Raw genomic sequence first — 26,324 nt, 5'->3', positions numbered from 1 at the left:
TTCCTCCCCATGCCTCTCTAGTGTCTTCATCCTTAAAATACATGTCATCTGATTCCTGTGAGTTCCTCCCCATGCCTCTCTAGTGTCTTCATCCTTAAAATACATGTCATCTGATTCCTGTGAGTTCCTCCCCATGCCTCTCTAGTGTCTTCATCCTTAAAATACATGTCATCTGATTCCTGTGAGTTCCTCCCCATGCCTCTCTAGTGTCTTCATCCTTAAAATACATGTCATCTGATTCCTGTGAGTTCCTCCCCATGCCTCTCTAGTGTCTTCATCCTTAAAATACATGTCATCTGATTCCTGTGAGTTCCTCCCCATGCCTCTCTAGTGTCTTCATCCTTAAAATACATGTCATCTGATTCCTGTGAGTTCCTCCCCATGCCTCTCTAGTGTCTTCATCCTTAAAATACATGTCATCTGATTCCTGTGAGTTCCTCCCCATGCCTCTCTAGTGTCTTCATCCTTAAAATACATGTCATCTGATTCCTGTGAGTTCCTCCCCATGCCTCTCTAGTGTCTTCATCCTTAAAATACATGTCATCTGATTCCTGTGAGTTCCTCCCCATGCCTCTCTAGTGTCTTCATCCTTAAAATACATGTCATCTGATTCCTGTGAGTTCCTCCCCATGCCTCTCTAGTGTCTTCATCCTTAAAATACATGTCATCTGATTCCTGTGAGTTCCTCCCCATGCCTCTCTAGTGTCTTCATCCTTAAAATACATGTCATCTGATTCCTGTGAGTTCCTCCCCATGCCTCTCTAGTGTCTTCATCCTTAAAATACATGTCATCTGATTCCTGTGAGTTCCTCCCCATGCCTCTCTAGTGTCTTCATCCTTAAAATACATGTCATCTGATTCCTGTGAGTTCCTCCCCATGCCTCTCTAGTGTCTTCATCCTTAAAATACATGTCATCTGATTCCTGTGAGTTCCTCCCCATGCCTCTCTAGTGTCTTCATCCTTAAAATACATGTCATCTGATTCCTGTGAGTTCCTCCCCATGCCTCTCTAGTGTCTTCATCCTTAAAATACATGTCATCTGATTCCTGTGAGTTCCTCCCCATGCCTCTCTAGTGTCTTCATCCTTAAAATACATGTCATCTGATTCCTGTGAGTTCCTCCCCATGCCTCTCTAGTGTCTTCATCCTTAAAATACATGTCATCTGATTCCTGTGAGTTCCTCCCCATGCCTCTCTAGTGTCTTCATCCTTAAAATACATGTCATCTGATTCCTGTGAGTTCCTCCCCATGCCTCTCTAGTGTCTTCATCCTTAAAATACATGTCATCTGATTCAATTATTCAGATTGAAATATAATTGTATTAATATAATCAGATTAAACTATTCTGATTCATTATTCCAAAACTATGATTCTCTCTGTCTCTCTGTCTCTGTGTGTGTGTGTGTCTCTCTGTGTGTGTGTCTCTCTGTGTGTGTGTCTCTCTGTGTGTGTCTTTCTCTCTGTGTCTCTCTCTGTGTGTGTCTCTCTCTGTGTGTGTCTCTCGCTCTCTGTGTCTCTCGCTCTCTGTGTCTCTCGCTCTCTGTGTCTCTCGCTCTCGCTCTCTGTGTCTCTCGCTCTCGCTCTCTGTGTCTCTCGCGCTCTCTCTCTCTGTCTCGCTCTCTCTCTGTGTCTCTCTCTCTCTGTGTCTCTCTCTGTGTCTCTCTCTCTCTCTCTCTCTCTCTCTGTGTCTCGCTCTCTCTCTGTGTCTCGCTCTCTCTCTGTGTCTCTCTCTCTCTCTGTGTGTCTCTCTCTCTCTGTGTCTCTCTCTCTCTCTGTGTCTCTCTCTCTGTGGGTTTCTCTCTCTCTGTGTGTGTCTCTCTCTCTCGGTGTGTGTGTGTGTGTCTCTCTCTCTCTGTCAGTCGTGGTGATCCAGAACAGTGAGTTGATGTGTGGTACCATGGATAAGGGCACGTTGGGCTCTGGCTCCAAGAAGAACATATTCTACATCCTGCTGAGAGACTGGGGGCAGCTGGAGGCAGCCAACGCCATGTCTCGTCTGGCCCGCATCGCCCCTACATACCTCTGTACGTTCACCGCCGCCATGTTCTCTTCTGTCAATACTTCAACGATGCTACACTGAACTGCAGTTTACTGATGCTGTACTGTGATCTAATGTAATGGTAATATAGTGTAGGTTTACATCCATTTATGCTAATGCTATATAATGGTAATATACTGTAGGTTTACATTCATTTATGATAATGCTTTGAACATGCTGTACTGTGATCTAATGCTATATAATGGTAATATAGTGTAGGTTTACATCCATTTATGATAATGCTTTGAACATGCTGTACTGTGAGCTAATGCTATATAATGGTAATATAGTGTAGGTTTACATCCATTTATGATAATGCTTTGAACATGCTGTACTGTGTTCTAATGCTATATAATGGTAATATAGTGTAGGTTTAGTTCCACCTATGATAATGCTTTGAACATGCTGTACTGTGTTCTAATGCTATATAATGGTAATATAGTGTAGGTTTAGTTCCACCTATGATAATGCTTTGAACATGCTGTACTGTGAGCTAATGCTATATAATGGTAATATACTGTAGGTTTAGTTCCACCTATGATAATGCTTTGAGCATGCTGTACTGTGATCTAATGCTATATAATGGTAATATACTGTAGGTTTAGTTCCACCTATGATAATGCTTTGAACATGCTGTACTGTCATCTAATGCTATATAATGGTAATATAATGTAGGTTTACATCCATTTATGATAATGCTTTGAACACGCTGTACTGTCATCTAATGCTATATAATGGTAATATAGTGTAGGTTTAGTTCCACCTATGATAATGCTTTGAACATGCTGTACTGTGTTCTAATGCTATATAATGGTAATATAGTGTAGGTTTACATCCATTTATGATAATGCTTTGAACATGCTGTACTGTGAACTAATGCTATATAATGGTAATATAGTGTAGGTTTACATCCATTTATGATAATGCTTTGAACATGCTGTACTGTGAGCTAATGCTATATAATGGTAATATAGTGTAGGTTTACATCCATTTATGATAATGCTTTGAACACGCTGTACTGTCATCTAATGCTATATAATGGTAATATAGTGTAGGTTTACATCCATTTATGATAATGCTTTGAACATGCTGTACTGTGAGCTAATGCTATATAATGGTAATATAGTGTAGGTTTACATCCATTTATGATAATGCTTTGAACACGCTGTACTGTCATCTAATGCTATGTAATGGTAATATACTGTAGGTTTAGTTCCACCTATGATAATGCTTTGAACATGCTGTACTGTCATCTAATGGTAATATAGTGTAGGTTTACATCCATTTACGATAATGCTTTGAACATGCTCAATACTAAACGCGTTCTCATACTTTACAAAGCTCGTTTTAGTTTTCCCGTTGTCCAGCATTTGGCTCCAGTGTGCCCTACTGAACATGACCGTTATAAACCCTTTGCAGCCAACCGGGGTTTCTCCATCGGTATTGGTGACGTGACCCCAGGCCAGGGTCTGCTGAAGGCCAAGCAGGACCTGCTGGATGGAGGCTATGCCAAGTGTGACGAGTACATCGAGGCCCTGAAGACGGGCAAACTGCAGCAACAGCCAGGCTGCACGGCAGAGGAGACGCTGGAGGTATATCACAGATATATCCCAGACTAGATGACTCTTAGCTCAGCCCCCCTTAAACGAGCTGATATGCTGAGGAGACGCTGGAGGTATATCACAGATATATCACAGACTAGATGACTCTTAGCTCAGCCCCCCTTAAACGAGCTGATATGCTGAGGAGACGCTGGAGGTATATCACAGATATATCCCAGACTAGATGACTCTTAGCTCAGCCCCCCTTAAACGAGCTGATATGCTGAGGAGACGCTGGAGGTATATCACAGATATATCCCAGACTACATGACTCTTAGCTCAGTCCCCCTTAAACGAGCTGATATTTCTGCTATCCCCAAATCAACCCCCCCCCCTTAAACTAGCTGATATTTCTCGTATCCCCAAATCAAACCACCCCCCCCCCTTAAACTAGCTCAAAATAAGCCCCAAATCAAACAAACAGCCACCATGAGCTTTGTTTATTGTCTGTCTGATGTCTGGTGCTCCTTCTAGACCAGCTACTGTATCTATTGTCTGGCGCTCCTTCTAGACCAGCAACTGTATCTATTGTCTGGTGCTCCTTCTAAACCAGCAACTGTATCTATTGTCTGGTGCTCCTTCTAAACCAGCAACTGTATCTATTGTCTGGTGCTCCTTCTAAACCAGCAACTGTATCTATTGTCTGGCGCTCCTTCTAAACCAGCAACTGTATCTATTGTCTGGTGCTCCTTCTAGACCAGCTACTGCATCTATTGTCTGGCTGATGTCTGGCGCTCCTTCTAGACCAGCTACTGTATCTATTGTCTGGTGCTCCTTCTAGACCAGCTACTGCATCTATTGTCTGGCGCTCCTTCTAAACCAGCTACTGTATCTATTGTCTGGTGCTCCTTCTAAACCAGCTACTGTATCTATTGTCTGGTGCTCCTTCTAGACCAGCTACTGCATCTATTGTCTGGCTGATGTCTGGCGCTCCTTCTAGACCAGCTACTGTATCTATTGTCTGGTGCTCCTTCTAAACCAGCTACTGTATCTATTGTCTGGTGCTCCTTCTAGACCAGCTACTGTATCTATTGTCTGGCGCTCCTTCTAGACCAGCTACTGTATCTATTGTCTGGTGCTCCTTCTCCACCAGCTACTGTATCTATTGTCTGGCGCTCCTTCTCCACCAGCTACTGTATCTGATGTCTGGTGCTCCTTCTCCACCAGCTACTGTATCTATTGTCTGGTGCTCCTTCTCCACCAGCTACTGTATCTGATGTCTGGCGCTCCTTCTAGACCAGCTACTGTATCTATTGTCTGGTGCTCATTCTCCACCAGCTACTGTATCTATTGTCTGGCGCTCCTTCTCCACCAGCTACTGTATCTGATGTCTGTTGCTCCTTCTCCACCAGCTACTGTATCTATTGTCTGTTGCTCCTTCTCCACCAGCTACTGTATCTATTGTCTGGTGCTCCTTCTAGACCAGCTACTGTATCTGATGTCTGGCTCTCCTTCTAGACCAGCTACTGTATCTGATGTCTGGTGCTCCTTCTGGACCAGCTACTTTAGTCTGGTGGCCTTTTGAAACCAGGTAGATCATCATCTCTGCTTCAGACTGATGTGAGGAGGAGAGATAGCGCTTTCTTTTTAATGGTGGGTCTATTTTGGAGGTTTTTCTATTATCTGTGGTTTAGAGTGATAACGATGTGTCTCTCAACAGGCCCTCATCCTGAAGGAGCTGTCTGTTATCAGAGACCATGCCGGCAGCGCCTGCCTCAGAGAACTGGACAAAACCAACAGTCCTCTGATTATGGCTCTGTGTGGCTCCAAAGGTAGGTCAACTAACCAGCCGCGGAGGTTAAATTCTGCCTTTACCATACACACACTGTCACACACACACATACACTAATCACATGTCAGGAGCTCTGCCTGTACCCACTTCTAATGATAAGGACTAAGTGGTTCTTATTCACTTCAACTAAGACTTCCTGATTCTCTCTGATTTTATTGGCCATTAGAGCGTTGTTGTCATGGGAACAGCTAGGCTACACGTTTGTTTTATGGATTATTTGGGGTAGTACTGACCTGTAGCTGACCTGTATGCTAATATAGCCATTTATATTAGCCTTATTTAATTTTTTCCCTGCTTTAGGCTCTTTAATTATCTGTTTATGGTAGGATTTACAGTATAGTTTATTGTCCAGCACTAAAAAATATGCTCAATGGAGATTCTCCACAGATTTCAAAAGCTTAGTCTGTGTCCAGGAAACCAGCCCATGGGTTTAAGGCTGGGGTCGGCGACAGGCGGGCTGGTTTAAAAAACCGGCCTGCGACTTTTTTTGTTGTAAAAATGACTGTAAAATCACCCGGATTTTCAGCTAAAAAAATGAGTTTAATTCAGGAAATCTTTTCCCAAGTATTCCAACGAATAAAGAAAAAAGAGACGTGATCTTGTCCCGATGTCATCAAGGTATGACGTTGTTTTGGGTTTTAGTTGTCAATTTGCAGAGTTCAAAATTATTATAGTTCTGGTCAGGTCCTCCTGACCATTCACTCTGACAAAAATCAGTTCCCCGGGGCTGAATCTAGTCTCCCTACCCCTGGTTTAAGGTAAACAAGTTAGTGTAATGGTAAATGCCCTTAAATCCTTTCCCCATCATGTCTCTTCTCCCTGCTGTAGAGTCTCATCAACATCTCTCCATCATTATGTCTCTTCTCCCTGCTGTAGACTCAGCAACATCTCTCCATGTCTCTTCTCCCTGCTGTAGACTCATCAACATCTCTCCATCATGTCTCTTCTCCCTGCTGTAGACTCATCAACATCTCTCCATCATCATGTCTCTTCTCCCTGCTGTAGACTCTCATCAACATCTCTCCATCATCATGTCTCTTCTCCCTGCTGTAGACTCTCATCAACATCTCTCCGTCATCATGTCTCTTCTCCCTGCTGTAGACTCTCATCAACATCTCTCCGTCATCATGTCTCTTCTCCCTGCTGTAGACTCTCATCAACATCTCTCCGTCATCATGTCTCTTCTCCCTGCTGTAGACTCTCATCAACATCTCTCCATCATCATGCCTCTTCTCCCTGCTGTAGACTCTCATCAACATCTCTCCATTATGTCTTTTCCCCCTGCTACATTTCTCATGTATTCATTGATTATTGGCAGTAGCTGTATATGGTCCAACTCAATGGTGTTGTGGTTAGTGTGTGACTCGATGGTGTTGTGGTTAGTGTGTGACTCGATGGTGTTGTGGTTAGAGTGTGTGACTCGATGGTGTTGTGGTAGACTAGTGTCCTGTCCAGGGGTTGTCCTGAGGTGAGACTAGTGTCCTGTCCAGGGGGTGTACTGAGGGGATAGACTAGTGTCCTGTCCAGGGGGTGTCCTGAGGTGATAGACTAGTGTCCTGTCCAGGGGGTGTACTGAGGTGATAGACTAGTGTCCTGTCCAGGGGGTGGACTGAGGTGATAGACTAGTGTCCTGTCCAGGGGGTGTCCTGAGGAGATAGACTAGTGTCCTGTCCAGGGGGTGTACTGAGGTGATAGACTAGTGTCCTGTCCAGGGGGTGTCCTGAGGTGATAGACTAGTGTCCTGTCCAGGGGGTGTACTGAGGTGATAGACTAGTGTCCTGTCCAGGGGGTGTCCTGAGGAGATAGACTAGTGTCCTGTCCAGGGGGTGTCCTGAGGAGATAGACTAGTGTCCTGTCCAGGGGGTGTCCTGAGGAGATAGACTAGTGTCCTGTCCAGGGGGTGTCCTGAGGTGATAGACTAGTGTCCTGTCCAGGGGGTGTCCTGAGGAGATAGACTAGTGTCCTGTCCAGGGGGTGTCCTGAGGGGATAGACTAGTGTCCTGTCCAGGGGGTGTCCTGAGGTGATAGACTAGTGTCCTGTCCAGGGGGTGTCCTGAGGAGACACGAGATTCTTCTCCTATGAGCCGTTCTGGCTGCCTACTTTTCCCTGAATATGGTAGAATGCTTAGGATTTGTTTGTTGTTTGAGGTGATGATTCAGTAACGCTAATGGTCTTATTTCTTCCTCCCTTTCATTTTCCCTTCCATAGGATCCTTCATCAACATCTCCCAGATGATCGCCTGCGTGGGCCAGCAGGCTATAAGCGGCTCTCGAGTGCCCGACGGCTTTGAGAACCGCTCGCTGCCACACTTTGAGAAGCACTCTAAAGTAAGAACCTCCTCAAGGCCGTTTATTAAACCCGCTGAAATCACCATTATGACTGTCTGGAGTCTCGAAGGCTTCATTCATTCATTCATTCATAACATGAAGAGATTAGGCTGGGCTATCGCCCAAATGACAGCCTATTTCATAGTGCACTCCTTTTGACCAGGCGACTGATAGGGTTCTGGTCAAAAGGAGTGCATTGTAGGAAATAGGGGGACATTTGGGACACAACTGAGGAACTGAAGCCACTCCTGGAGGACAATGGAAGTAGATACAATTACACATGCAGCCATTTAACATGATTTTTACTGAGTTACAGTTCATATAAGGAGATCAGTCAATGTAAATAAATTCATTAGGCCCCTAATCTATGGATCTAATCTATGGATCTAATCTATGAATCTAATCTATGGATCTAATCTATGGGTTTAATCTATGGGTTTAATCTATGGGTTTAATCTATGGATTTAATCTATGGGTCTAATCTATGGATCTAATCTATGGATCTAATCTATGGATCTCACATGACTGTAAATACCGACTGCATTAACATCTGCTAACCATGTGTATGTTACAAATAAGATTTGATTTGATTTGCATCTGTTGGCCACAGATACCTTTAAATAAAAGTAGGGGTGTGGATCAGAAAACCAGTCAGTATTTGGTGTGACCACCATTTGCCTCATGCAGCGTGACACATCTCTTTCACATAGAGTTGATCAGGCTGTTGATTTGTGGCCTGTGGAATGTTGCTCCACTCCACTTCAATGGCTGTGCAAAGTTGCTGGATATTGGCTGGAACTGTCGATCCAGAGCATCCCAAACATGCTCAATGGTTGACATGTCTGTTGAGTATGCAGGCCATTGAAGAACTAGGACATTTTCAGCTTCCCGGGAATAGTTTACAGATCGTTGCGTCATGTGGCTCTGCATTATCATGCTGAAACATGAGGTGAATGGTGGTAGATGAATGGCACGACAATGGACCTCCAGGATCTCGTCACGTTATCTCTGTGCATTCAAATTGCCATCGGTAAAAATCAATTTGCATAACCCCATCGCCACCATGGGGCACTCTGTTCACAACATTGACATCAGCAAACCGCTCGTCCTCACAACGCGGTACACGCTGTCTGCCATCTGCCCAGGACAATTGAATTAATCCGCGACGAGCACACTTCTCCAGCCTGCCAGTGGCCGCCGATGTGAGCATTTGCCCACTGAAGTCGATTTATGGTGCCGAACAGCAGTCAGGTCAAGACCCTGGTGAGGAAGACGAGCACGTAGATGAGATGGTTTCTGACAGTTTGCGCAGACATTTTTTCAGTTGTTCAAACCCACAGTTTCATCAGCTGTCTAGGTGGCTGGTCTCCGACGATCCCGTAGATGACGAAACCAGGTGTGGAGATCCTCGGCTGGCGTGGTTACAGTTAAGCCGGTTAGAAGTACTGCCAAATTCTCTAAAACGATGTTGGAGGCGGCTTAAGGTAGAGAAATTAGCATTTATATTCTCTGGCAACAGCTCTGGTGGACATTGCTGCAGTCAGCATTAGGGTTTAATGGCAGGCACCCCGTTACCAAGATTTACTGGAATTTACCTCCCAAAACATCTACATTTTTTGGGGGGAGGAATAAATAACTGCGGAAAAAATGGTAAATTATAACTTATTTAAACGAACAGCATGAAATGGAACTGCTTAATAATATGCCATGTCTACATCTGGCTTCTCTACGGCCTCCGATGAGGAATCAGGGGGGGGACAGGCGGCCCGTCTCGGGGGGGCAGGCGGCCCATCTCAGTGTGGGGACAGGCGGCCCATCTCAGTGTGGGGGGGGGGGACAGACGGGGGGGGCAGGGGGGACAGGCGGCCCATCTCAGTGTGGGGACAGGTGGCCCATCTCAGGGTGGGGGGGGGGACAGGTGGCCCATCTCAGGGGGGGACAGACGGCCCGTCTCAAGGGGGGGGGGAGACAGACGGCCCGTCTCGAGGGGGGGGGGAGACAGACGGCCTAAATCAGTTTTAAAGCATACCTATCACAGGCATATTGTTGCTATGAACCAGTGGAGCCCTGTCTCAGTCTCTCTCCATCATCTCCATTCAAATTGCATCCAACATAGATAATCCTGTTCTAGATTGATATATATATATATAGCCCCATTTTATAGATGTCTGAGCCCACCTCTTTCAGGTAATAAATTCAATGCAGTTATTAGCCTTTTATATTTAATGGGTTATATATGATAAGCTTCTAGCTGACAGCCTCTGTCTCTTGCGCAATATGCAGGCACCTGTCGGCCGCTGGTTTCTCCTTAAAAAACACTCCTGACTTCTAGGACTTCCATGCAGGCAAAGCTAGGCTAGAATAGCTTGCTATTTTAGCGTTTCTATTTTAGCATTTCTATTTGCTGAATGTTAAATACAGCAGCCAATAGAACTGATGGGTAGTTTGAAAGAAGAGTGAATGTGCATTGGGTGGTAGACTATAGCAGTTATTAATTCAGACCCATAACCATTCAGATGGTGGTAGACTATAGCAGTTATTAATTCAGACCCATAACCATTCAGACCCATAACCATTCAGATGGTGGTAGGCTATAGCAGTTATTAATTCAGACCCATAACCATTCAGATGGTGGTAGACAATAACTGTTATTAATTCAGACCCATAACCATTCAGATGGTGGTAGACTATAACAGTTATTAATTCAGACCCATAACCATTCAGATGGTGGTAGACTATAGCAGTTATTAATTCAGACCCATAGCCATTCAGATGGTGGTAGACTATAGCAGTTATTAATACAGACCCATAACCATTCAGATGGTGGTAGACTATAGCAGTTATTAATACAGACACATAACCATTCAGATGGTGGTAGACTATAGCAGTTATTAATACAGACCCATAACCATTCAGATGGGGGTAGACTATAGCAGTTATTAATTCAGACCCATAACCATTCAGATGGTGGGAGACTGTAGCAGTTATTAATACAGACCCATAACCATTCAGATGGTGGTAGACTATAGCAGTTATTAATTCAGACCCATAACCATTCAGATGGTGGTAGGCTAGAGCAGTTATTAATTCAGACCCATAACCATTCAGATGGTGGTAGGCTAGAGCAGTTATTAATTCAGACCCATAACCATTCAGATGGTGGTAGGCTAGAGCAGTTATTAATTCAGACCCATAACCATTCAGATGGTGGTAGGCTAGAGCAGTTATTAATTCAGACCCATAACCATTCAGATGGTGGTAGACTATAGCAGTTATTAATACAGACCCATAACCATTCAGATGGTGGTAGACTATAGCAGTTATTAATACAGACCCATAACCATTCAGATGGTGGTAGACTATAGCAGTTATTAATTCAGACCCATAACCATTCAGATGGTGGTAGACTATAGCAGTTATTAATTCAGACCCATAACCATTCAGACCCATAACCATTCAGATGGTGGTAGACTATAGCAGTTATTAATTCAGACCCATAACCATTCAGATGGTGGTAGACTATAGCAGTTATTAATTCTGACCCATAACCATTCAGATGGTGGTTGACTATAGCAGTTATTAATTCAGACCCATAACCATTCAGATGGTGGTAGACACTAGCAGTTATTAATTCAGACCCATAACCATTCAGATGGTGGTAGGCTAGAGCAGTTATTAATTCAGACCCATAACTACGTGAAGAGAAGTGACAGCCATCTAATTCTAGTCCTATATTCAAGGATGGCGTTAGAATGATGCCGATAAGGAAACGTAAATGCTGTATTTCCTTTTATTTGACTGTTTAACGCGAGGAAGAATTGAAGCAGCACTCGAGGGAACGAGGTGGTAGACTAATAACAATGGGAAATATTATGAAAGGTATATATGTGTCAGTCTACTAATTATACAAATAGGCCCTATTATATTTCAAAATATATTTTTACTTTTAACTTTATAGTCTGCATGTGCAGCACCAGAATGACATGTTCTCTCCTTGCTTTGTCATGGTTTGAACAATGTACATGGCAGGGTAGCCTAGTGGTTAGAGTGTTGGACTAGTAACCGGAAGGTTGCAAGTTCAAACCCCCGAGCTGACAAGGTACAAATCTGTCGTTCTGCCCCTGAACAGGCAGTTAACCCACTGTTCCCAGGCTGTCTTAACTGACTTGCCTGATTAAATAAAGGTAAAATTTAAAAAATACAGTAGGCTACATTAATACCGTTCACACTCAAAAAGATTAGCCTACAGGGAAGCTGGTTTCATCTATTTACCCAAGAGATCATAGAGCTAGCTATATCAACGGGCTTTTGGTTTTCTGTCGATGCCTAATGTGCAGTAGCTTTTATCATATACAGTTCAATCAGAAAGTATTCAGACCCCTTGACTTTTAGTCAAGTTAGTCTTATTAGTCTTATTTAGTCTAAGTTAGTCTTATTAGTCTTATTTAGTCTAAGTTAGTCTTATTCTAAAAATTAATGAAATTATTTTTTGCCCCTCATCAATCTACACACAATACCCCATAATGACAAAGCGGAAACAAGTTTTTGCAAATAAACAGAAATACCTTATTCACGTAAGTATTCAGACCCTTTGCTATGAGACTCTAAATTGAGCTCAGGTGCATCCTGTTTCCATTGATCATCCTTGAGATGTTTCTACAACTTCATTGGATTCAATCTGTGGTAAATTCAACTGATTGGACATGATTTGGAAAGGTAAACACCTGTCTATATAAGGTCCCACAGTTGACAGTGCACGTCAGAGCAAAAACCAAGTCATGGGGTCGAAGGAATTGTGCGTAGAGCTCCGAGACAGGATTGTGTCGAGGCACAGATTTGGGGAAAGGTACCAAAATGTGTCGGCAGCATTGAAGGTCCCCAAGAACACAGTGGCCACCATCATTCTTAAATGGAAGAAGTTTGGAACCACCAAGACTCTTCCTGGAGCTGGCCGCCTGGCCAAACTGAGCAATCAGGGGAGAAGGGCCATGGTCAGGGAAGTGACCAAGAACCCGATGGTTACTCTGACAAAGCTCCAGAGTTCCCCTGTGGAGATGGAACCTTCCAGAAGGACAACCATCTCTGCAGCACTCCACCAATCAGGCCTTTATGGTAGAGTGGCCAGACAGAAGCCACTCCTCAGTAAAAAGCACATGACAGCCCGTTTGAAGTTTGCCAAAAGGCACCTAAAGGACTCTGACCATGCGAAATAAGATTCTCTGACCTGATGAAACCAAGATTGAAATTTTTTTTTTTTGCCTGAATGCCAAGCTTCACATCTGGAGGAAACCTGTCAGTATCCCTACGGTGAAGCATGGTGGTGGCAGCATCGTGCTGTGGGGATATTATTCAACGGCAGGGGCTGGGAGACTAGTTGGGATGCGGCGGATTGAGACACACACAGCCTGATGCAAAAAACAATCTCTAGGTTCAACAGATGGATTGCGATGGGGATTTATGTCAATTAGATTTTCTCGAACCGGCAGAAATTGTAGGCCAAGAGTTGAAAAACGTTCATACGTTCATAGATGTTTCTCTTTCCGAGCAGTAAACAACATCTCCAGCTGGCTCAGTCAGAGCCCTGTTTTCATTTGTTTGCTCTGACAGGGGATGAATCCCAAAATGGCAACCCTTTTCCCTACTTAGTGCACTACTGTTGACCAAGGCTCTGTAGGGCCCTGGTCAGAAGTAGTGCACGCTACAGTAATAGTGAATAGGGTGCCATTTTGGGACTCGTCCAGGGCCTTTTATAATGATGTAACACCTCTCTCTCTCTCTCTCTCTCTGTGTGTTGTGTCACAGCTTCCTGTGGCTAAAGGCTCTGTAGGGCCCTGGTCAGAAGTAGTGCACTCTACAGTAATAGTGAATTGGGTGTTGGGGCCTTTTATAATGATGTAACACCTCTCTCTCTCTCTCTCTGTGTGTCGTCTCACAGCTCCCTGCGGCTAAAGGGTTTGTAGCTGACAGCTTTTATTCAGGCCTGACGCCGACAGAGTTCTTTTTCCACACTATGGCTGGTCGAGAGGGCTTGGTGGACACCGCCGTTAAAACAGCTGAGACCGGATACATGCAGGTAACACACACACACACCGCTGGGCTGCTGCCTGCTGCACCGTACCCAACACCCTCTGCTCTCTGCTTGTATTAAAGAAAAGAGGGAACAACGTGTGCTCCCGACAAATCTAAATCTTATCAGGCTCCCTCTTGAGTAGTTATCTCCTAGGGCAGGACTATTCAACTCTGACCCTATGAGGTCCGGAACCTGCTGGCTTTCTGTTCTACCTGGTCATTAATATAACCCCACCTGGTGTCCCAGGTCTAAATCAGGCCCTGATCATTAATATCACCCCGCCTGGTGTCCCAGGTCTAAATCAGGCCCTGATCATTAATATCACCCCACCTGGTGTCCCAGGTCTAAATCAGGCCCTGATCATTAATATCACCCCGCCTGGTGTCCCAGGTCTAAATCAGGCCCTGATCATTAATATCACCCCCAGCCTGGTGTCCCAGGTCTAAATCAGGCCCTGATCATTAATATCACCCCACCTGGTGTCCCAGGTCTAAATCAGGCCCTGATCATTAATATCACCCCACCTGGTGTCCCAGGTCTAAATCAGGCCCTGATCATTAATATCACCCCACCTGGTGTCCCAGGTCTAAATCAGGCCCTGATCATTAATATCACCCCACCTGGTGTCCCAGGTCTAAATCAGGCCCTGATCATTACAGTGAAAACAACATGCAGTGGAACTGGCTTGGTGGTCCAGAGTTGAGGATCCTTAGGGGTGTGTTGTTGATGTGTTCAGATCAGAACAGCTCACCATCTGACTAATGACACAAAGCAGAGGAAGGGTGTTGAGTGGTCACACACACACACACACACACACACACACACACACGGTGACACAACAAGCAGGATTAACGAGGCATATCTGTTGTTGGAGTCGTCCTCTGATCTGATTCTTCTGTGGTGGATGTGTTGTGTGTCAACAGAGGCGTCTGGTGAAGTCGCTGGAGGACCTGTGTTCCCAGTATGATCTGACGGTACGGAGCTCCACTGGGGACATCATCCAGTTTGTCTACGGGGGGGACGGCCTGGACCCGGCCGCCATGGAGGGGAAAGATGAACCGTTGGAGTTCAACAGAGTCCTGGACAACATCCGGGTGAGTCACACACACGTTGCGGCACTACTTCATCTCACACACAGAGACACACACACACACAGAGACACACACACACAGAGACACACACACACACAGAGACACACACACACACAGAGACACACACACACACAGAGACACACACACACACAGAGAGAGACACACACAGACAGAGACACACACACACAGAGACACACACACACACAGAGACACACACACAGAGAGAGACACACACACAGAGAGAGACACACACACAGAGAGAGACACACACACAGAGAGAGACACACACACAGAGAGAGACACACACACAGAGAGAGACACACACACAGAGAGACACACACACAGAGAGACACACACACAGAGAGACACACACAGAGAGAGACACACACACAGAGAGACACACACACAGAGAGACACACACAGAGAGACACACACAGAGAGACACACAGAGAGAGAGACACACACAGAGAGAGACACACACAGAGAGAGACACACACAGAGAGAGACACACAGAGAGAGACGCGCACAGAGAGACGCGCACAGAGAGACGCGCACAGAGAGACGCGCACAGAGAGACGCACACAGAGACAGACGCACACAGAGACAGACGCACACAGAGACAGACGCACACAGAGACAGACGCACACAGAGACAGACGCACACAGAGACAGACGCACACAGAGACAGACGCACACAGAGACAGACGCACACAGAGACAGACGCACACAGAGACAGACGCACACAGAGACAGACGCACACAGAGACAGACGCACACAGAGACAGACGCACACAGAGACAGACGCACACACAGAGACACACACACACACACAGAGAGAGACACACACACACACACACAGAGACACATGCAAGCGCGCACACACACACACACAGAGACACACGCAAGCGCGCACACACACACAGAGACACACACACACAGAGACACACACACAGAGACACACACACACAGAGACACACACACACAGAGACACACACACACAGAGACACACACACACAGAGACACACACACACAGAGACACACACACAGAGACACACACACACAGAGACACACACACAGAGACACACACACAGAGACACACACACAGAGACACACACACAGAGACACACACACAGAGACACACAAACAGAGACACACAAACAGAGACACAGAGACACACACACGCACACAGAGACACACACCCATTATTCTCTTAGACCTCACCTGTCGTCAGTATGGCAACAATAACAATAACAAGCCTACATTTCAAAGTGCCAGGCTTCAGAATGTGCAGACGGTGAAATGAGGATTTACCCAGCATGCATGTTGTCATCTCTATGTCTGTGTTGGTGATGCAGGTCAGCTGTTTGTTCACCCGTTCAGTTACTAATAACACATCTGCACTCCTCCCTCCATACCTCTATCCCTCCTCCCTCTATCCCTCCATACCTCTATCCCTCCTCCATCTATCCCTCCATCACTCCTCTTCCCTCCATACCTCCTCCCTCTATCCCTCCATACCTCTATCCCTCCTCCCTCTATCCCTCCATACCTCTATCCCTCCTCCCTCTATCCCTCCATCACTCCTCCTCTCTCTATCCCTCCATACCTCTATCCCTCCTCCCTCTATCCCTCCATCACTCCTTCCCTCCATCACTCCTCTTCCCTCCATACCTCTATCCCTCCTCCCTCTATCCCTCCATCACTCCTCTTCCCTCCATCCCTCTATCCCTCCATCACTCCTCTTCCCTCCATCCCTCTATCCCTCCATCACTCCTCTTCCCTCCATACCTCCTTCCTCTATCCCTCCATCACTCCTCTTCCCTCCATCACTCCTCCCTTCATCCCTCTATCCATCCTCCCTCCCTCCTCTCTCCATCCCTTCTCTCTCCATCCCTATATCCCTCCTCCCTCTATCCCTCCTCTCTCCATCCCTCTATACCTCTATCCCTCCTCTCCATCCCTCCATCCCTCTATCCCTCATCCCTCCATCCCTCTCTCCCTCCTCCATCCCTCCATCCCCCAGTCTGTCCATACGTGTTCAGAGCAGCCAGCCCTTAGTAAGAACGAGTTGGTCCTGACAGCAGAGTCCATCATGATGAGGAGTGACTTCAAGTGCTGCCGAGACAGTTTCCTCGAGGTAAATAACTATCACTTATCCACTTGACTGCTTCTATGTCTTGCATTCAAAATGGCACCCTATTCCCTACATAGTGCACTTTAACCAGAGCCCTGGTCTGAAGTAGTGCACTGCATACCGTATGGAATAGGGTGCCATTTGAGACCAGACTATATTATTGATTTTCGATCTATTATCAAGAGTAATGTTACAGCTTATAGACCTATATCAGTCATCAACAGTAATGCTATAGCCTTTAGACCTATATCAGTCATCAACAGTAATGCTATAGCCTTTAGACCTATATCAGTCATCAACAGTAATGTCCCAGCCTATAGACCTATATCAGTCATCAACAGTAATGCTATAGCCTTTAGACCTGTATCAGTCATCAACAGTAATGCTATAGCCTTTAGACCTGTATCAGTCATCAACAGTAATGCTATAGCCTTTAGACCTATATCAATCATCAACAGTAATGCTATAGCCTTTAGACCTATATCAATCATCAACAGTAATGCTATAGCCTTTAGACCTTTATCAGTCATCAACAGTAATATCCCAGCCTATAGACCTGTATCAGTCATCAACAGTAATGTCCCAGCCTTTAGACCTATATCAGTCATCAACAGTAATGCTATAGCCTATAGACCTGTATCAATCATCAACAGTAATGTCCCAGCCTATAGACCTATATCAGTCATCAACAGTAATGCTATAGCCTTTAGACCTATATCAGGCATCAACAGTAATGTCCCAGCCTTTAGACCTATATCAGTCATCAACAGTAATATCCCAGCCTATAGACCTATATCAGTCATCAACAGTAATGTCCCAGCCTATAGACCTATATCAGTCATCAACAGTAATGTCCCAGCCTATAGACCTATATCAGTCATCAACAGTAATGTCCCAGCCTATAGACCTATATCAGTCATCAACAGTAATGTCCCAGCCTATAGACCTATATCAGTCATCAACAGTAATGTCCCAGCCTATAGACCTATATCAGTCATCAACAGTAATGTCCCAGCCTTTAGACCTGTATCAGTCATCAACAGTAATGCTATAGCCTTTAGACCTATATCAGTCATCAACAGTAATGCTATAGCCTTTAGACCTATATCAGTCATCAACAGTAATGCTATAGCCTTTAGACCTGTATCAGTCATCAACAGTAATGTCCCAGTCTATAGACCTGTATCAGTCATCAACAGTCAATTAAAATGTCAAGTTTGACAGATTTCTTCATTCAAACCAATGTTACCAGCAGTTACACCCCGGCGTAGAGACCGAGACTTAGACCTGGGTAGCATCCTCAAATGGCACCCTATTCCCTATGGGCTGCACTACTGTTGACCTGGGCCCATTGGGCTCTATATAGGGACTAGTGTTATCCTGGGCCCATTGGGCTCTATATAGGGACTAGTGTTAACCTGGGCCCATTGGGCTCTATATAGGGACTAGTGTTAACCTGGGCCCATTGGGCTCTATATAGGGACTAGTGGTAACCTGGGCCCATTGGGCTCTATATATGGACTAGTGGTAACCTGGGCCCATTGGGCTCTATATAGGGACTAGTGTTAACCTGGGCCCATTGGGCTCTATATAGGGACTAGTGTTAACCTGGGCCCATTGGGCTCTATATAGGGACTAGTGTTATCCTGGGCCCATTGGGCTCTATATATGGACTAGTGTTAACCTGGGCCCATTGGGCTCTATATAGGGACTAGTGTTAACCTGGGCCCATTGGGCTCTATATAGGGACTAGTGTTAACCTGGGCCCATTGGGCTCTATATAGGGACTGGGGTGACATTTAGGACACAGACCTATATTATGGTCTATCAACAGCCAACAGCAGATCTTCAACCACCGTTCAAATATCATAGATTTATCAGCTATAGATTTATCAAGTTATAGATTTCATCCTTCAGTCACATGTAGGTAAAACATGTTGATTTCCATATAGAATCTGAACGAGTGTATTCCGCCGTTTCCATGACGCTTAGAGAGTGGTAAGCTTGCCCCCCTCCCCCGGTGCAAAACAACAGACCAGCTGAGCTGTACTCCACATCAGTGATGGAGAGAGGTAAAGTGGTGTGTGGGTGTCAATAAAAGTGTGTCATCCTCAACACCATGCATCCCGCTGTTGCCGTCGGCAATGACCGCAAGAAGAAACCCGGGAGACGACGACAGACTACAATCACGCAAAGGTTATATATCTCTACCGTGTACAGACGGCCTTTCCATCTGCCGAACACGGTGTTCTACAATGTGCCCGACGTGGCTGCTGTTAACGCGTCCGTGTTGTACAAGCCAGTCAGCAGGAGAGGTTTCATCATGGATCTGGCATGTGAGCTACGGGAGAACCACATGAACGCCAAGAGAGAAGCTACCGGCTGCCAAGGAGGCACGTCCTGCTCTCTGTCTCTGTCTCTCTGTGTCTCTGTCTCTCTGTGTCTCTGTCTCTCTCTGTCTCTCTCTCTGTCTCTCTGTGTCTCTGTCTCTCTCTGTCTCTCTGTCTCTGTCTCTCTCTGTCTCTGTCTCTCTCTGTTTCTCTCTCTCTGTCTCTCTCTGTCTCTGTCGCTGTCTCTCTCTCTGTCGCTGTCTCTCTCTCTGTCTCGCTGTCTCTGTCTGTCTCTGTCTCTCTCTGTCTCTCTCTGTCTCTGTCTCTCTCTGTTTCTCTCTCTCTGTCTCTCTCTGTCTCTCTGTCGCTGTCTCTCTCTCTCTGTCGCTGTCTGTCTCTCTCTCTCTCTCTCTCTCTCTCTCTCTGTCTCTCTCTCTCTGTCTCTCTCTCTGTCTCTCTCTCTGTCTCTCTCTCTCTGTCTCTCGCTCTCTCTTGCTCTCGCTCTCTCGCTCTCAAAAGCACCACAGCTCCCACTGGGGAAAAACAAGACACAATGAGACCTCCGTGCTCTAGGATTCCTCCTTTAATGACCTGTACCATGAGACCTCCGTGCTCTACGATTCCTCCTTTCATGACGTGTACCATGAGACCTCCGTGCTCTACGATTCCTCCTAATAAAGACGTGTACCATGAGACCTCCGTGCTCTAGGATTCCTCCTTTAATGACGTGTACCATGAGACCTCCGTGCTCTAGGATTCCTCCTAATAAAGGAGTGTCCGATGAGACCTCCGTGCTCTAGGATTCCTCCTAATAAAGGAGTGTCCGATGAGACCTCCGTGCTCTAGGATGCCTCCTAATAAAGGCGTGTCCCATGAGTACTGTGACTAGAAATGTTCGCATGAAAAAAAAGCTTCTCTAAACATTAAAAGCTTCTTTAAACATGTATTACCATTTATAATGTATGTTGTTCTAACAGGGTTTGTGTATATTGTTACTGTTTCTTCATCAGTACATGCTCTGTAATCCAGGGGGGTTATTTAAAGGTATATTACGTATATTGGTGATTTAGTCTCCCGAGGCAGATGGGGTACGTCCCATTTTAACAACGTTCCGTCATACACACTCAGGGTCTGGAAGTTCTGCTACTGGTTGATGGGGACAGAAGCCTGAAGGATTGGCATCGTTATTGTTGGAACGTTCCCCTTTTTTTTTTTTTTGTATATATAAACTTTTAATTGGAATGTTGAAAGTCAGATCAGCACAGGGGTCAAGGACTCCTACGACAACTGCTGGTTTCAAATGAATAGGCCTCTCCGTTATCAGCTAATTAACTGATTTCAAGATAGCCGCATAATCACCTTTTGTTTTTGTTTCCCCCCCATTCGTTAGTTAATTTAATTTTAGTTTCTAGTCATTACCATATTTTAATGCTGAATAATGTGAGCGTCCGTGCGCGCACACAGAGTTGATTTAAGGAACGCGTGGTCAGGTTGCTCCAGTTTACTCTGCGGTTTCTGTCTTTGTCCCCCTCGTCAAGGCCTTGACAGACACGGGCTCAGAGAAGTATATGGAGGTATGGTGTCTAACGTGCATCGTGTCTGGGTAATGGTGTGAGACTAACCACGTGACAACAGCACCGCTTCAAACACTGCATTCAGTCACTTGGTCAATTCTAAAGTTTGGCTTTTTCAACGTGTGTACCCATGTTTGGATTACAGTACTAATCAGGCAAGTGTTGAATCGTAGTAAGGGTTTGATTTGATCAAATAAATGTAACCGTTGTACATAATTTTTAAATACATTTTATTGTGGAATGCATCCACGGTTGATTTGAATGTTGTTTTACTAGTCGTCTAAGAGTTGCATCGTTATGGGGTTTTAATCAACAGAATGTTTTTGGCAGGGTTGATTTAAATGGATTGTGGATGAAATGGAATGAGTGTTTCTTGTTCTGTGATGTTACTGTCTGTCCTGCACAGCCTGACCTAGTGCATAGTGCTGTGTTTGAAAGACCAGTTTTACACTGTGCAGCTCTGCTGGTGTGTTGTGTGGAAGCATGATCTCCTAACGGTTCTCTTGATTTACCAAGGTCTGTACACTACATTATGCACTAAGTGACCCAGCGGCAAAAGTGGTTGAAGAGTTATCACTTTACAACCATCACTTTAGAACCCCTTTACAACCATCACAACCATCACTTTAGAACCCCTTTAGAACCATCACTTTAGAACCCCTTTACAACCATCGCTTTAGTACCCCTTTACAACCATCACTTTAGAACCCCTTTAGAACCCCTTTACAACCATCACAACCATCACTTTAGAACCCCTTTACAACCATCACTTTAGAACCCCTTTACAACCATCGCTTTAGAACCCCTTTACAACCATCACAACCATCACTTTAGAACCCCTTTACAACCATCACAACCATCACTTTAGAACCCCTTTACAACCATCCCTTTAGAACCCCTTTACAACCATCACTTTAGAACCCCTTTACAACCATCACTTTAGAACCCCTTTACAACCATCACTTTAGAACCCCTTTAGAACCCCTTTACAACCATCACAACCATCACTTTAGAACCCCTTTACAACCATCGCTTTAGAACCCCTTTACAACCATCGCTTTAGAACCCCTTTACAACCATCACTTTAGAACCCCTTTAGAACCCCTTTACAACCATCACAACCATCACTTTAGAACCCCTTTACAACCATCACTTTAGAACCCCTTTACAACCATCACTTTAGAACCCCTTTACAACCATCACAACCATCGCTTTAGAACCCCTTTACAACCATCACTTTAGAACCCCTTTAGAACCCCTTTACAACCATCACAACCATCGCGTTAGAACCCCTTTACAACCATCACTTTAGAACCCCTTTACAACCATCACTTTAGAACCCCTTTACAACCATCACTTTAGAACCCCTTTACAACCATCACAACCATCGCTTTAGAACCCCTTTACAACCATCACTTTAGAACCCCTTTACAACCATCACTTTAGAACCCCTTTAGAACCCCTTTACAACCATCACTTTAGAACCCCTTTACAACCATCACTTTAGAACCCCTTTACCGTCATTTCTACCAGCTTTTTATTTATTTATTTAATAAATTGTTTTTTTCCCACTGGGTTTCTGAAGTGTTACATCTCAACAGGAGTGAATTATTGACATCTTATCATAGCTGTTATTGACATGGCTCTCTCTCCCTTTCTCTCTCTCTCTCCCTTTCTCTCTCTCTCCCTTTATCTCTCTCTCTCTCCCTTTATCTCTCTCCCTTTATCTCTCTCCCTTTATCTCTCTCCCTTTATCTCTCTCTCTCCCTTTATCTCTCTCTCTCTCTCCCTTTATCCCTCTCTCTCTCTCCCTTTATCTCTCTCTCTCTCCCTTTATCTCTCTCCCTTTATCTCTCTCTCTCTCTCTCCCTTTATCCCTCTCTCTCTCCCTTTATCCCTCTCTCTCTCTCCCTTTATCTCTCTCTCTCTCTCCCTTTATCCCTCTCTCTCTCTCTCTCTCTCCCTTTATCCCTCTCTCTCTCTCTCTCTCCCTTTATCTCTCTCTCTCTCCCTTTATCTCTCTCCCTTTATCTCTCTCTCTCTCTCTCCCTTTATCCCTCTCTCTCTCCCTTTATCCCTCTCTCTCTCCCTTTATCCCTCTCTCTCTCTCTCTCTCTCTCTCTCTCTCTTTATCTCTCTCTATCTCTCCCTTTATCCCTCTCTCTCTCTCCCTTTATCCCTCTCTCTCTCTCTCTCCCTTTATCCCTCTCTCTCTCTCTCTCTCCCTTTATCCCTCTCTCTCTCTCCCTTTATCCCTCTCTCTCTCTCTCTCTCTCCCTTTATCTCACTCTCCCGTTCTCTCTCTCTCTCCTTCTCTCTCAACCAAAGGAGATCAAAAAGTTCATCAAGGCTACATCTGAGAAAATCAAGAAGACCAGGGACAAATATGGCATCAACGACAACGGCACCACCGAGGTAGACCTTTTCATCCTTTACATTTAACACAGTCACAATGACATCTCTTCTTCAAGCAGTCCATCCAGGATTGAGCTGTTCCCTTTATATCATGCGAGCACTTGCAAATTGGACCCATCACTGCACTATTACTGCATAAAACAGTCGGCACAGTGCAATATTACCATATAAAACTGTCTAATCACTACAAAATAAGGGCTCGCAATTTTAACCGATTTTAACCGATTTACCACATAAAATGATTAAATCTACCAACTTTTCACCGTCAAAGCTTTTTTGTGACAATTGTGGAAATGCGTTCTCTGGCGTGATGAATCACGCTTCACCATCTGGCAGTCCAAACAGATGAATCTGGGTTTGGCGAATGCCAGGAGAACGCTGCCTGCCCAAAACTGTAAATCTCAGTGTAAATCCTCTTGCTCACGTTCTCTCTCTCTCTCTGTCTGTCGATCTCTCTCTCTCGCTCTCACTCTCTCTCGCTCTCTCGTGCTCTCTCGTGCTCTCTGTCTCTCTCTCACTCTGTCTCTCATACTCTCTGTCTCTCTCTCTCTCGCGCGCTCTCTGTCTCTCTCTCTCTCGCGCGCTCTCTGTCTCTCTCACGCTCTCTCTCTGTCTCTCGTACTCTCTGTCTCTCGCACTCTCTGTCTCGCGCTCTCTCTCTGTTGCTCTCTCTGTCTCGCACTCTCTCTCTGTTGCTCTCTCTGTCTCGCTCTCTCTCTCTGTTGCTCTCTCTGTCTCGCGCTCTCTCTCTGTCTCGCGCTCTCTGTCTCGCGCTCTCTCTGTTTCTCTGTCTCTCTCTGTTTCAGCCCAGAGTTCTGTATCAGTTGGACCGCATCACTCCCAGCCAGCTAGAGAAGTTTCTGGAGACCTGCAGGGACAAGTACATGAGGTACTGTATCTGTGGGGGTCACCGCTCACAGATGGCTGTGTCTGTGGGGGTCACTGCTCACAGGTGGTTGTGTCTGTGGTGGTCACTGCTCACAGATGGCTGTGTCTGTGGGGGTCACTGCTCACAGGTGGTTGTGTCTGTGGTGGTCACTGCTCACAGGTGATTGTGTTAATGGAGTGATAAGTAACCTTGCTTGAGACTTGGAAGATTTGTGTTCGATCCCCAAGCTAATGCCTAGGAGTATTTTGGGAGACTTGTGTTCGATCCCCAAGCTAATGCCTAGGAGTATTTTGGGAGACTTGTGTTCGATCCCCAAGCTAATGCCTAGGAGTATTTTGGGAGACTTGTGTTCGATCCCCAAGCTAATGCCTAGGAGTATCTTGGGAGACTTGTGTTGAATCCCCTGTAGGACACACTATGCCTATTGATCCTATCTGTCAGAAGACTTGTGTTAGCTCCCCAGGTTAATGCTTAGTCCTTTAGCTCAGCGGGTCAAACCAGGTTTGAACCCCCGGTAGGTAACACTTTCACCCATTCATCCTACATGCCTGTGTCCCCAGAGCTCAGATGGAGCCGGGCTCAGCAGTAGGAGCCCTGTGTGCCCAGAGCATTGGGGAGCCTGGCACCCAGATGACCCTGAAAACCTTCCACTTTGCTGGGGTAGCCTCCATGAACATCACCCTGGGGGTCCCACGCATCAAGGAGATCATCAACGCCTCCAAGAACATCAGGTGGGTCGGGGATCAAAGCCCTTATCAAGCTCCTTTTGAAATGGCTTTAGGACCGGAGGATTCAGATCTGAGCCTGGAGGTCCAGAGTACTGCTGGTTTGCTGTTCTAAATGATACTTAATTGTACCTGCCTGGTGTCCCAAGTCTAAATCAGTGTTTGATTAGAGAGGAAGAATGAAAATCAGCAGTGGAATTTTGTTTAGGATGGTCAGTCAACATCAGATGTGAGTCAGAGCTGGACTTGGAGAAGTCTCTTTTAATCAGGGGCGGGAGGGTAGCCTAGTGGGTAGAGCGTTGGACTAGTAACCGAAAGGTTGCAAGTTCGAATCCCCGAGCTGACAAGGTACAAATCTGTCGTTCTGCCCCTGAACAGGCAGTTAACCCACTGTTCCTCGGCCGTCATTGAAAATAAGAATAGTAAAATAAAGGTTAAAAAAAAATAAAAAAAATCCTCTCGCTTTTCTCTCCAGACTACTATAGTAGAAGGATCATGAAGGCTTGCTCATTGTTACAAGTTACTAGGAGAAGTTGAGATTCAATCAATTTCACCCTGAAGCATAAAACCTAAAAACAGAAATAATTCCTTGTCTTCCTGACTGAACAGGAATACGGCTGAATCCCAAATGGCATCCTATTCCTTATATAGTGCACTACTTTTGACCAGAGCCCTGTATAGGGAATAGGGTGCTGTTTGGACCCAGCCGGGGTTCTTCAGAGCGGACCGCCGGGCGCCGTGTTCCATTAGCTCTGATTGGTGTCTGCTTCTACATGACCAGACAGCCAAGAAGGTTCTTCCAATCACAGTGCCCAACTGTGATGTTCCCCCGTCAGCCGGTAGTTATTCTGCTCCGTGTCCTAATCACACGGCCCTGGAGAGAATCCTGGAGAAGGATTGAATACACCTTCGGAACAGAGAGGGAGGGAGAGAGATGCAGAAGAGCGAGGGAGGGAGAGAGATGCAGAAGAGCGAGGGAGGGAGAGAGATGCAGAAGAGCGAGGGAGGGAGAGAGATGCAGAAGAGCGAGGGAGGGAGATGCAGAGAGAGGGAGGGAGAGAGATGCAGAGAGAGGGAGCAGAAGAGCGAGGCAGGGAGAGATACAGAGAGGGGGAGCAGAAGAGCGAGGGAGGGAGAGAGATACAGAGAGAGGGAGCAGAAGAGCGAGGGAGGGAGGGAGAGAAATACAGAGAGAGGGAGCAGAAGAGCGAGGGAGGGAGAGATATACAGAGAGAGGGAGCAGAAGAGCGAGCGAGAGAGAGAGGGAGGGAGAGATACAGAGAGAGGGAGCAGAAGAGCGAGGGAGGAAGGGAGGGAGATACAGAGATAAGAGAGGCT

At 45.7% G+C, this 26,324-nt stretch overlaps 1 protein-coding gene across 1 annotated transcript in view; it reads left to right on the top strand.

Annotated features, from left to right (window-relative positions):
• polr3a (polymerase (RNA) III (DNA directed) polypeptide A) overlaps positions 1–26,324 on the top strand; it is a 69,286-nt gene that overhangs the window by 27,471 nt on the left and 15,491 nt on the right. Inside the window, exons 15-24 of the mRNA XM_064958569.1 lie at positions 1,861–2,025; positions 3,459–3,631; positions 5,301–5,412; positions 7,642–7,760; positions 13,696–13,833; positions 14,754–14,924; positions 16,943–17,056; positions 23,286–23,372; positions 24,179–24,261; positions 24,822–24,992. Of these exons, the coding sequence (XP_064814641.1) occupies positions 1,861–2,025; positions 3,459–3,631; positions 5,301–5,412; positions 7,642–7,760; positions 13,696–13,833; positions 14,754–14,924; positions 16,943–17,056; positions 23,286–23,372; positions 24,179–24,261; positions 24,822–24,992 (1,333 nt within the window). The remainder of the gene's footprint in view (positions 1–1,860; positions 2,026–3,458; positions 3,632–5,300; positions 5,413–7,641; positions 7,761–13,695; positions 13,834–14,753; positions 14,925–16,942; positions 17,057–23,285; positions 23,373–24,178; positions 24,262–24,821; positions 24,993–26,324) is intronic.

The sequence above is a fragment of the Oncorhynchus masou genome, unplaced genomic scaffold (genome assembly GCF_036934945.1).
Source record: "Oncorhynchus masou masou isolate Uvic2021 unplaced genomic scaffold, UVic_Omas_1.1 unplaced_scaffold_1288, whole genome shotgun sequence".
In the NCBI taxonomy this organism is placed as follows: Eukaryota; Metazoa; Chordata; class Actinopteri; order Salmoniformes; family Salmonidae; genus Oncorhynchus; species Oncorhynchus masou.
Note: the sequence above shows the minus strand (reverse complement) of the source record. Positions and strands in the feature narration are given on the sequence as shown.